General features: G+C 46.7%; 1 protein-coding gene across 1 annotated transcript in view; it reads right to left on the bottom strand.

Annotated features, from left to right (window-relative positions):
- Nucleotides 1-249: 249 nt before the first annotated feature.
- wdpcp (WD repeat containing planar cell polarity effector) overlaps nt 250-11698 on the bottom strand; it is a gene marked incomplete at its 3' end in the record, with an annotated part of 95689 nt that continues 84240 nt past the window's right edge. The window contains exons 14-15 of the mRNA XM_079280111.1: nt 10087-10186; nt 250-368 (exon numbers count right to left, since the gene is read on the bottom strand). Coding sequence (XP_079136237.1) covers nt 250-368; nt 10087-10186 — 219 coding nt within the window. The remainder of the gene's footprint in view (nt 369-10086; nt 10187-11698) is intronic.

Genomic DNA, 11698 nt, shown 5'->3' with positions numbered 1-11698 from the left:
GCCACAGACGTTCTCATATAATTCATATGCAGACAACAGTGAGCGGAGACGAGGAGTAAAAGTGAAACAGCAAATCCTCTGCACACAAAGTCTGTCGTCCATTCATTCACAGCGAGTTTAAAGGCAGGCGGCTGTCGTCTTCAACAACACTTTGGGTGTTGTCGTTACATCCTGACAGCAATCAAGGAATCAAATGCTGTATGATATAGTAGTTGAGTAGTTGATATACACACTCACAGTACATGTAACTCACTGTGTTGTGGGAGTTTCTGGGTACGAAGGTCCTGATGCACTCTGGTTCCGCTCCGACTGTCCGTCCCCGAGGCTGGAACCAAGCAACACACCATTTCTGCCTCTCAGAGGATCTTCTAGGACACACACACACACACACACACACACACACACACACACACACACACACACACACACACACACACACACACACACACACACACACACACACACACACACACACACACACACACACACACACACACACACACACGATAAGGATGAGTGAAAGCAGTTTTCATTCACCTGAGAATAAAATGAAAGAACCACAGATTTTCTTTTTCTTATTCCACTATTTTCTAAAACTAAAACCAAAACCTGTAATAGTCGGTGAGGGAAACATGACGGAGAGTAAACAAAAACCACACACGAGTAAACAAACACAGGTCGAGTGACGCTCATGGTTATTTAATATTGTTTGTTTCTTTTACAAATTCTGATGAAACATGAATCATAAATATTCGACTCTAATTCTACTTTTACCGTTCGTCTTGTCCAAGTTTTAATCTTTTGTTGTACTTCAGATAATTTCAGTCATTTGTGTATTTTATTGAATTTCTGAGACGTAGTGGATTCCATGGGCCTCATTCTCTGTCGTCTTATCCTAAATGTAAGCTGCTGCGCCAAAATAAGCCAAACAAATGTAAATAAAACTTAAGCCATGATGATATGTGTTTTAACTCAGATTGATTGAGATTATAAAACGTGTTTTGTTTCTACTGTATTCTACAACATGTATTCCCCTCGGGGTGTTGAACCCTGGTCTCCGGCTCCGTGTTGATTAGTTTAGCCTTGATTTTTAATTGTGCAGATCACCACCACCTGGGTATCGAGTGTGTGTGTGTACACACACACACTCGCCGGCCTGGTAAAGATCCTTGAGATCAAAACGTTGGCTTGTTACATTTGTTGGCACCTTATTTTGTCAGATTAATGTCTCGTATTTTATTCAGAAAACGTACAATAGATATATTCTATGGTTTGTGTGAGTGTGTAGGCTTTCGCTAATTTGGACGTCACACGTCGCCATTCCCGTGTGTGGTGAAACATGTCAACATGTCAACATGTCACGCCGGTAAAGTTCCTGAATTGAGACGAGGAGTCAAACAGTAACGGAGGTTGTTGGATCGGAGCAACGGAGCTGAGAGAGAGAAAGAAACGCACGCAAACAAATGCTGCTTTTTCCTTCAACACACCGGAGCTAACAGGCTTTCACCGTAACGAGGAAGGAGAAAGAGCGAGTAGGTGGAGAAGCGGATCTTCAGATAAAGCTCTTGTCTCTTTGTCCGTCGTTAAAGGGCCTGAAGTCACGGCAGCCTTTGTGAGGGGGAGACACGACGATCAGGCAAAAACAACGTGGCTTCTCCTGCTGGCAAAGAACCTCCTCCAAAGAGAAAGAGGGGATCGAGAGGAAGAGAAAGAGGGGGATCGAGAGGAAGAGAAAGAGGGGGATCGAGAGGAAGAGAAAGAGGGGGATCGGGAGGAAGAGAAAGAGGGGGATCGAGAGGAAGAGAAAGAGGGGGATCGAGAGGAAGAGAAAGAGGGGGATCGAGAGGAAGAGAAAGAGGGGGATCGGGAGGAAGAGAAAGAGGGGGATCGGGAGGAAGAGAAAGAGGGGGATCGAGAGGAAGAGAAAGAGGGGGATCGAGAGGAAGAGAAAGAGGGGGATCGAGAGGAAGAGAAAGAGGGGGATCGAGAGGAAGAGAAAGAGGGGGATCGAGAGGAAGAGAAAGAGGGGGATCGAGAGGAAGAGAAAGAGGGGGATCGAGAGGAAGAGAAAGAGGGGGATCGAGAGGAAGAGAAAGAGGGGGATCGGGAGGAAGAGAAAGAGGGGGATCGAGAGGAAGAGAAAGAGGGGGATCGAGAGGAAGAGAAAGAGGGGGATCGAGAGGAAGAGAAAGAGGGGGATCGAGAGGAAGATAAAGAGGGGGATCGAGAGGAAGAGAAAGAGGGGGATCGGGAGGAAGAGAAAGAGGGGGATCGAGAGGAAGAGAAAGAGGGGGATCGAGAGGAAGAGAAAGAGGGGGATCGGGAGGAAGAGAAAGAGGGGGATCGAGAGGAAGAGAAAGAGGGGGATCGGGAGGAAGAGAAAGAGGGGGATCGAGAGGAAGAGAAAGAGGGGGATCGAGAGGAAGAGAAAGAGGGGGATCGGGAGGAAGAGAAAGAGGGGGATCGAGAGGAAGAGAAAGAGGGGGATCGAGAGGAAGAGAAAGAGGGGGATCGGGAGGAAGAGAAAGAGGGGGATCGAGAGGAAGAGAAAGAGGGGGATCGGGAGGAAGAGAAAGAGGGGGATCGGGAGGAAGAGAAAGAGGGGGATCGAGAGGAAGAGAAAGAGGGGGATCGGGAGGAAGAGAAAGAGGGCGATCGGGAGGAAGAGAAAGAGGGGGATCGAGAGGAAGAGAAAGAGGGGGATCGAGAGGAAGAGAAAGAGGGGGATCGAGAGGAAGAGAAAGAAGGGGATCGAGAGGAAGAGAAAGAGGGGGATCGAGAGGAAGAGAAAGAGGGGGATCGAGAGGAAGAGAAAGAGGGGGATCGAGAGGAAGAGAAAGAGGGGGATCGAGAGGACGAGAAAGAGGGGGATCGAGAGGAAGAGAAAGAGGGGGATCGAGAGGAAGAGAAAGAGGGGGATCGAGAGGAAGAGAAAGAGGGGGATCGAGAGGAAGCGAAAGAGGGGGATCGAGAGGAAGAGAAAGAGGGGGATCGAGAGGAAGAGAAAGAGGGGGATCGAGAGGAAGAGAAAGAGGGGGATCGAGAGGAAGAGAAAGAGGGGGATCGAGAGGAAGAGAAAGAAGGGGATCGAGAGGAAGAGAAAGAGGGGGATCGAGAGGAAGAGAAAGAGGGGGATCGAGAGGAAGAGAAAGAGGGGGATCGAGAGGAAGAGAAAGAGGGGGATCGAGAGGAAGAGAAAGAGGGGGATCGAGAGGAAGAGAAAGAGGGGGATCGAGAGGAAGAGAAAGAGGGGGATCGAGAGGAAGAGAAAGAGGGGGATCGAGAGGAAGAGAAAGAGGGGGATCGAGAGGAAGAGAAAGAGGGGGATCGAGAGGAAGAGAAAGAGGGGGATCGAGAGGAAGAGAAAGAGGGGGATCGAGAGGAAGAGAAAGAGGGGGATCGAGAGGAAGAGAAAGAGGGGGATCGAGAGGAAGAGAAAGAGGGGGATCGAGAGGAAGAGAAAGAGGGGGATCGAGAGGAAGAGAAAGAGGGGGATCGAGAGGAAGAGAAAGAGGGGGATCGAGAGGAAGAGAAAGAGGGGGATCGAGAGGAAGAGAAAGAGGGGGATCGAGAGGAAGAGAAAGAGGGGGATCGAGAGGAAGAGAAAGAGGGGGATCGAGAGGAAGAGAAAGAGGGGGATCGAGAGGAAGAGAAAGAGGGGGATCGAGAGGACGAGAAAGAGGGGGATCGAGAGGAAGAGAAAGAGGGGGATCGAGAGGAAGAGAAAGAGGGGGATCGAGAGGAAGAGAAAGAGGGGGATCGAGAGGAAGAGAAAGAGGGGGATCGAGAGGAAGAGAAAGAGGGGGATCGAGAGGAAGAGAAAGAGGGGGATCGAGAGGACGAGAAAGAGGGGGATCGAGAGGAAGAGAAAGAGGGGGATCGAGAGGACGAGAAAGAGGGGGATCGAGAGGAAGAGAAAGAGGGGGATCGAGAGGAAGAGAAAGAAGGGGATCGAGAGGAAGAGAAAGAGGGGGATCGAGAGGAAGAGAAAGAGGGGGATCGAGAGGAAGAGAAAGAGGGGGATCGAGAGGAAGAGAAAGAAGGGGATCGAGAGGAAGAGAAAGAGGGGGATCGAGAGGAAGAGAAAGAGGGGGATCGAGAGGAAGAGAAAGAGGGGGATCGAGAGGAAGAGAAAGAAGGGGATCGAGAGGAAGAGAAAGAGGGGGATCGAGAGGAAGAGAAAGAAGGGGATCGAGAGGAAGAGAAAGAGGGGGATCGAGAGGAAGAGAAAGAGGGGGATCGAGAGGAAGAGAAAGAGGGGGATCGAGAGGAAGAGAAAGAAGGGGATCGAGAGGAAGAGAAAGAGGGGGATCGAGAGGAAGAGAAAGAGGGGGATCGAGAGGAAGAGAAAGAGGGGGATCGAGAGGAAGAGAAAGAGGGGGATCGAGAGGAAGAGAAAGAGGGGGATCGAGAGGAAGAGAAAGAGGGGGATCGAGAGGAAGAGAAAGAAGGGGATCGAGAGGACGAGAAAGAGGGGGATCGAGAGGAAGAGAAAGAGGGGGATCGAGAGGACGAGAAAGAAGGGGATCGAGAGGAAGAGAAAGAGGGGGATCGAGAGGAAGAGAAAGAGGGGGATCGAGAGGAAGAGAAAGAGGGGGATCGAGAGGAAGAGAAAGAGGGGGATCGAGAGGACGAGAAAGAGGGGGATCGAGAGGACGAGAAAGAGGGGGATCGAGAGGAAGAGAAAGAGGGGGATCGAGAGGACGAGAAAGAGGGGGATCGAGAGGAAGAGAAAGAGGGGGATCGAGAGGAAGAGAAAGAGGGGGATCGAGAGGAAGAGAAAGAGGGGGATCGAGAGGAAGAGAAAGAGGGGGATCGAGAGGAAGAGAAAGAGGGGGATCGAGAGGAAGAGAAAGAGGGGGATCGAGAGGAAGAGAAAGAGGGGGATCGAGAGGACGGCTCTGCCTCTCACAACGCCGAATCTTTCCAAATCAACACACGTCAGCCAGACAGCTATAAGCAATTTCCAACGCTGTTATGAAAAGAGAGCATTTCTAAGCTGAGATGTGTGTCCTCTGTTGTTTGTTTGTGTGTGTGTGTGTGTGTGTGTGTGTGTGTGTGTGTGTGTGTGTGTGTGTGTGTGTGTGTGTGTGTGTGAAGGCTGGATCTCTGTTCATCTCTGTTCACAATGGATGCACATGAATATGAGAAGAGGTGCATAGAAATGAGTCTTCTCAGTCCAAGACATCCACGAGAAGAACCACGAGATCTATTGATTCTGTTTTTGTGAATAATAGCAGAAGATGTGCTCTTCTTTCCAATGATTCTTCTTTCCAATGCAAATCAACTCGTTTCTATGATTTCCTTGAAGTGAGACGATCCGGGGTGGCGATGGCCTAGAGGAGCTGTTTTTACTCCTGCTCCTCTAGACTTCACTGCGCTGACTGACTGGTTGGTTAAATCAGATGAGGAACGAATTCGTCTCTTGCAACTACGACTGTCAAGTTGCCCTTGAGCAAGGCATTAAACCCCTGAACTGCTTCAACAGCACTGGCATCCATCCATGTGTTCCTCCATCAATCCTTCCTCTGCTAATTATCCTCATCTGGCAGCAGGTTAAGCAAAGACGCCCAAACTGCCACAGTCGTGTCCTCCAACTCTTCCTGGGGGACGACGGTCCAGGTGGGACAGATAATCCCCCCCCCCCTCTACTCCCAGTTGGACATGCCTGGAATACCTCCACAGGAAAGTAACCCTCCTGATCAGACACCTGAATCTCCTCAACGTGCAAAATTTGTGCAAAATAATCTGCTCGCCACTCTTATAATTGCAACACACCTGTACTTGGATTTGCTGGCGTTACGTGTGCAGGTTTAAATGAAGCAGCATCAACATTATTGTCATTAGATGTTCATCAATAAACTCAGGTGCTGCGGAGGCCTTTTAGTGCGAGTCTTAACGTACTTGTGAACGACATCTCTACATTAAGAGGATGTACAGTCTGCAGTAGACGTGTGTGTTTGCCTCCATAACAAGAGGTTCGTCTGTCTGTACAGCAGGATGTGTCGGGACTCGGAGCAACTTCCACGTTTCTGTTTAACGACCGATTATGACAAACTGTAGGATTCGGTTTACGAGCACAACGTCACGCCCAACTGCACACATACAGGACACATATTTACACAAACACACATGTCTCCGGGGCTGTTTTGAATATGAGCTGTCGTGTGTGTGGCTGTGGCAGAGAACAAACACATTGCAGTCTCTCGTGTGTGTGTGTGTGTGTGTGTGTGTGTGTGTGTTCAAACATAAACACTGTCGGGCCGGAGCCGAAGGTTCCTGTCGCTGCAGCGTGAGAACTTGTTTGAAGAGCATGTGAGCGACATGCTTAGTGAGCGTGGAAGGACTCTGAATTCATGTGTTGTTACATATGGATTCACGTGACGATGTGACCACCACACACACACACACACACACACACACACACACACACACACACACACACACACACACACACACACACACACACACACACATCTGTAGATGATGTTTGTGTTTCCACAGCAGGTATCATGCTGATCAGCGCTGGACCCTCTGATGCTCAGACGTATTTGTTAGCAGCACACATCCCATAACGGAGAACAAATATTAGTCTGTGTTGCTTTGAGGAGCCATGTTTAATAACAATAAATGAATAAATAATTATTTGCTTTTTCAATGTGGGAAACACTTAAAGGGACAGTTCACCCTAAAATCCAAAACACATGTTTTTCCTCTTTCATGTCGTGATATTTAAGAGTGGAGATTGTGTTGGTGTGAGTTATAGTTGAGGAGATATCAGCCGTAGAGATGTCTGCCGTCTCTACAATATAATGGAAACAGACGGCACTCGAAGCGCCAAAAAATACATTTGAAAACAGTGATTTCCAGAAATCATGTCCCGGTTACTCAAGATAAAATGTCCATTTTGCTCCACCTGCTCTTCTGTTGGGGGTCAAAAGCCCAAAAGGTGGGAACACCTGGTGTTCAAATCCTCAAAAATGAATCGCATTATTTGTCTGTTGATGTAAAATAATGTGAATGTGAAGATCTGTAGCTGTCGGATAAATGTAGTGGAGTGAAAAGTACAACAGAGCGAGAGCTGATCCTGCAGGTGTGTGACGGGCGGCCATGCCAGGGGCCCTGTGTGTGTGTGTGTGTGTGTGTGTGTGTGTGTGTAAAGCGAGACACCTGTTGACTGGAGCTCTCTGCTTGAAACGAGCCACTCATTATTTATGAGGTGGCTTTTCTGGTCCGCTTATGGGCACACACACACACACGCACACGCACACGCACACGCACACACACACACACACACACACACACACACACACAAACTAATTTCCCCCTGGGTGCTGTGACACGATGTCAGTATCCTCCTTTTGAGTGAGTGTGTGTTTCAGTCAAACATGTAGCATGTGTCTTTTCATTTGTCAAATATTTAGTTCCAGCTATTTATTACTGTTTTCTTCCTTCGTGTTCTTTTCTCTTTCTCTCGATCCACGTTGGCGTTTCAGCTTTCTGACTTCGTTGTTTTGTCCTTGAACTTGTGAAGTGGTGACGTGTTGTGGAAGTGAACGCCTGCTTCTTGTGATCACATATTAGCAAATATCACTTTTATAAAACAACGTGCAGCGCTAAAGACGACCAGAACGCGCTTTGTTCCACGGCTGTCTCACAATCAACCACCAGCTGTTTACGCAGCAACTTTTAAAAGTTAAAGTTCTCAAATGAGGACGTGTTTGTGCTTTTCTAATGTGTGTATGTTATATATTTGGGGTATTAGTTTTCACCCGATGAATCAACCGTCAGTCAAACATGTTCTCTCTTTGAGCTCCACCACCTCCTGAGGGAAACAGCTGTCTGTCGCGCTGCTAAACGCTCCACCATGTTCACCAGTGACTCACAGCTGAGCCGTCTGCTGTTTGTTGCTCAGCAGGTTCGTGTGCAGCGGCTTTTAGAGGTTTGTTTTACCTCAACTAAAGACTGGTTGGTAACCAATGAGCCGAAGTGACCACATCAGGACTGACGTAGAGACGCCGTATACGTCTCTGGTAGAGACCTGTCAATCACAGTAAGCCCCGCCCTAAAGCATCCCCTGCTTTATGGTCTGTGTGACTCTAAATGGAGCATAATGTACTAAATGAACATCATGCTGTATTGAAGAAGACTTGAAACTAGAGATTGAGACATAAACTCATGTTTACAATGTTTACTGAGGGAATAAATCAAGAGAGAAGTAGAGTCATTTTCTATAGACTTCTATACACTCTGGCGTGATCTCGAGACATCGTGATGATCCAGCTGCCGTTACAGGTGAGACGTCCTCGTGAACGTAGACCTTTATTTCCAGCTTTGTGAAATTCACAGCAGGCTGTGAACCGATCGGAACTCTTTTCTAAACTTTAGTTTACTTTAGTACAGCGGCCAAAAGTTAAGAGACCGGAAATAAAACAAACGCAAAGAAAACGTGGCGGCTGCATTCGATAAACATTCATGCATCCTTCACTTTTCATGAATTTCTTCATTTCCTTTCCTCGTTCATATTCTTGTTTTTCCTTATCTTCATTCATTCATGTTTCTTTCCTTCACCTTCTTCCTCTCCCACTTTCTATTTCTTTTTATTCCTTTTCTTCCCCCCTTCCTTCTGCCCACCTCTTCCGTCCTCTATTCCTGCCATCATCTCTCCTTTTTCCTCATCTCCTCTGTCCCTTCCTCCCTCCTTCTCTGCAGCGCTGTTGTCCAAGGATAGGACATGCTGCAGGTGATGGAGGTAAATCATCTAGGACATAATTAAGAGGCTTATGAGGAGGCGTGTGCGTGTTATGCATCACATTAGAACCAACAAAAAAAAGAAGAAAGAAAGCGCATGCAGACAGGCCTCGTAGTTACACAAACGCTCATTTTCATTCACGACAAACACACAGACACTCGGCCTGAGGGGCCTGACCTTATACGGTGGAGTTAAATACCTCTCTCGCCTCATTTGGCTGTCTGTGAGTACACACACACACACACACACACACACACACACACACACACACACACACACACACACACACACACACACACACACACACACACACACACACACACACACACACACACACACACACACACACACACTCTGCCTTCTGGTGTGTTTTAATCACCAATGAAGGACTCATCAGACATGTTCATCGAGTTCCCTCACAAATTTGAATGTTTTCTGCTCACCCGTTGGCCCTTGAAGCCTCTGTGAGGAATTGTGTGTGTGTGTGTGTGTGTGTGTGTGTGTGTGTGTGTGTTTGTCCGAGTGGGTGTGTGTGTGTGTGTAATCAGGAACTCGGCTTGATCCCCTCTGGTATGTGCTTTCGGGAGTGTTTGTCAAAGGGCAGCAGCACAGCCTGAAGTAACGACACAAAAAAAAAGGGCCTTCGCTGGTTTTCCTCCGAAAACCTTTGGTGCAACGTATTTAATTAGTCTGATATTAAAGACGCTATTATTCAAGACGCTACACTTTATATCACTGTACTTTTAATTGCATTTTAGGAGAGAAAAAAGCACCAAATATCAGGAACCTTAAGGTGGAACCGCAAGAAACTACTATTTTTGAGAAGGATTTTTCTCTTTAATTAGTTTTTATACTCAGTAGTGAAACACTGTTGTGGTGTGAGACTTTTATTAATTTATACATATTCTCTTGTTTATGTCTGAGATATTATTTGATCGTGTGATTTATTAATTATTGTAAAGAAGCAAATAAAGTGACTTGACTGTAAAGTTAGATTTGTACACGTTCTATTCAATGTCCTGAACCTGCTTCCACTATCTCACTGTTGATCACCGCCGTGGAGGACATCCAGCCTTACGAGAAGGCAACAGGTCGTGTGACTTTCTGAACATGTCAAACATGATCTGAGTCGCTTCTCCTTTGTGTCGTTAAACGAGAGCGAGAGTCGGCAGGAAGTGGCGGGTGTTAGATATCAGAACAGTGTGTCGGCGTGGGCGAGTTACCGATATTATCGGGACTCCACCTCACAGTTCCAGATGAGAGGAGAAATAACGAGTCACATTTTGGTGTCTTTTTCGGTCAAACATTCTGATCATTTCTTCTTCTTTTCTTACCATTGCCTGCGATGGTCTGAGCCTCGATTTCATTGGCTTTCCTCTTGGCCACGTCCGCGAGCACCACCTCGCCCTTATCGCTGGCAACATAATGGAGGTCCTTTGAAGGAAATGCAAGAGAGAAAGAAACGAGAACATTAATCTAAAATGAATCTAGACTCCGATGACAATAGTTTTTGGAGGGGTGGGGGGGGGGTGTTTGGTTGGAGAAAGAAGAAACAGATGAAATGAGAAGGAGCAAAAAATGAGCCGTTTGAAGGCCAACATCAGAAAGAGCACCGGTTGGATGAAATGCCGGTTCCTCCAAAACTTTGAAATCAGCCTGCCCCCCCCCCTCCTCTCCCCCTCCTCCCCTCACACCCTCGTCTCCGTTTTTTTGAACTAGGGAGGATGTTATCTGTCACATTTCAAAAGTGGGAGAGGAGGCGAGGGACTGTTCACCTTTCAGAAACGCTGCTCTTCTCTCTTTATGGAGAAACATATCCAGCCGAGCACATTACGACATCAGCCCGAGACAATATTGGAAACAGCGTGTTTCCTCTGTATCTCTCTGTTTGAGTCTCGCAGGGCCATGAAGAGAAGATAATAATGCTGAGAGATGTCTGAGGGTGGCCGTCATACATTCATTGTTAACATGGTTAATAATGGTTCCTCTTCAGCACTGTAGCCAGGCTGACAGAGTCACAGCTCTGTTGTGCCGAGTATCCCGATAGACCTCAGTAGCAATGACTTCATGAACTTCTTTAATGATAAGATTATAATTATTAGAGAGAACATTAATAATCTCCTGCCCTCGACCGATAGAGTAACCTTAGAAACAGCTGTAAACCCTGATATATGTTTAGATGGCTTTACTCCCATCGACCTTCACAAACTGACTTCAACAATTTCTACGTCTAAACCGTCCACCTGTCTCTTAGGCCCTATACCGACTAGGCTGCTTAAAGAAGTGCTACCATTAATTAGCACAACTTTATTAGATATCATCAACCTGTCTTTAGTAACAGGTCATGTACCACAGTCCTTCAAAGTAGCTGTGATTAAAGCTCTTCTTAAGAAGCCCACTCTGGATCCAGAGGTGTAGAACTATAGACCGATCTCTAACCTTCCCTTCCTCTCTGAGATCCTTGAGAAAGCAGTTGCAAATCAGTTGTGTGACTTTCTGTGTAACAATAGTTTATTTGAGGATTTTCAGTCAGGATTTAGAAAGCATCATAGCACAGAGACAGCTCTGGTAAAAAATAACTAATGACCTTCCATCTGTTTAAATACCTGAGAAAGATAAATTCATTCTCAAACTGTAGTTTAAAGAAAGTGGATTTAATTTACATCTTAATTCTCTTGTGAGAGACATGTACTGTTTCCTGAATATATGCTATTACTACTGCGAGTATGTCGTGTGTTCATGAAAAAATGGATTAAAAAGTGACAAAATAATGTATACAACCTCAAAGATGTGCTGTTTGATGCACACTATTCTCCCACAATGCAATGCACAAAGGAAGCAGAGGAGCGGTTAGAGTCAATACATGCAGACAAGGTAGAAAAGAGAATTTTCCTGTAAAATCAGAACAGAATCATAATATTTTATGATGTTAAAGAGGTTTAGTGT

Source organism: Melanostigma gelatinosum (genome assembly GCF_949748355.1).
Source record: "Melanostigma gelatinosum genome assembly, chromosome: 12".
In the NCBI taxonomy this organism is placed as follows: domain Eukaryota; kingdom Metazoa; phylum Chordata; class Actinopteri; order Perciformes; family Zoarcidae; genus Melanostigma; species Melanostigma gelatinosum.
Note: the sequence above shows the minus strand (reverse complement) of the source record. Positions and strands in the feature narration are given on the sequence as shown.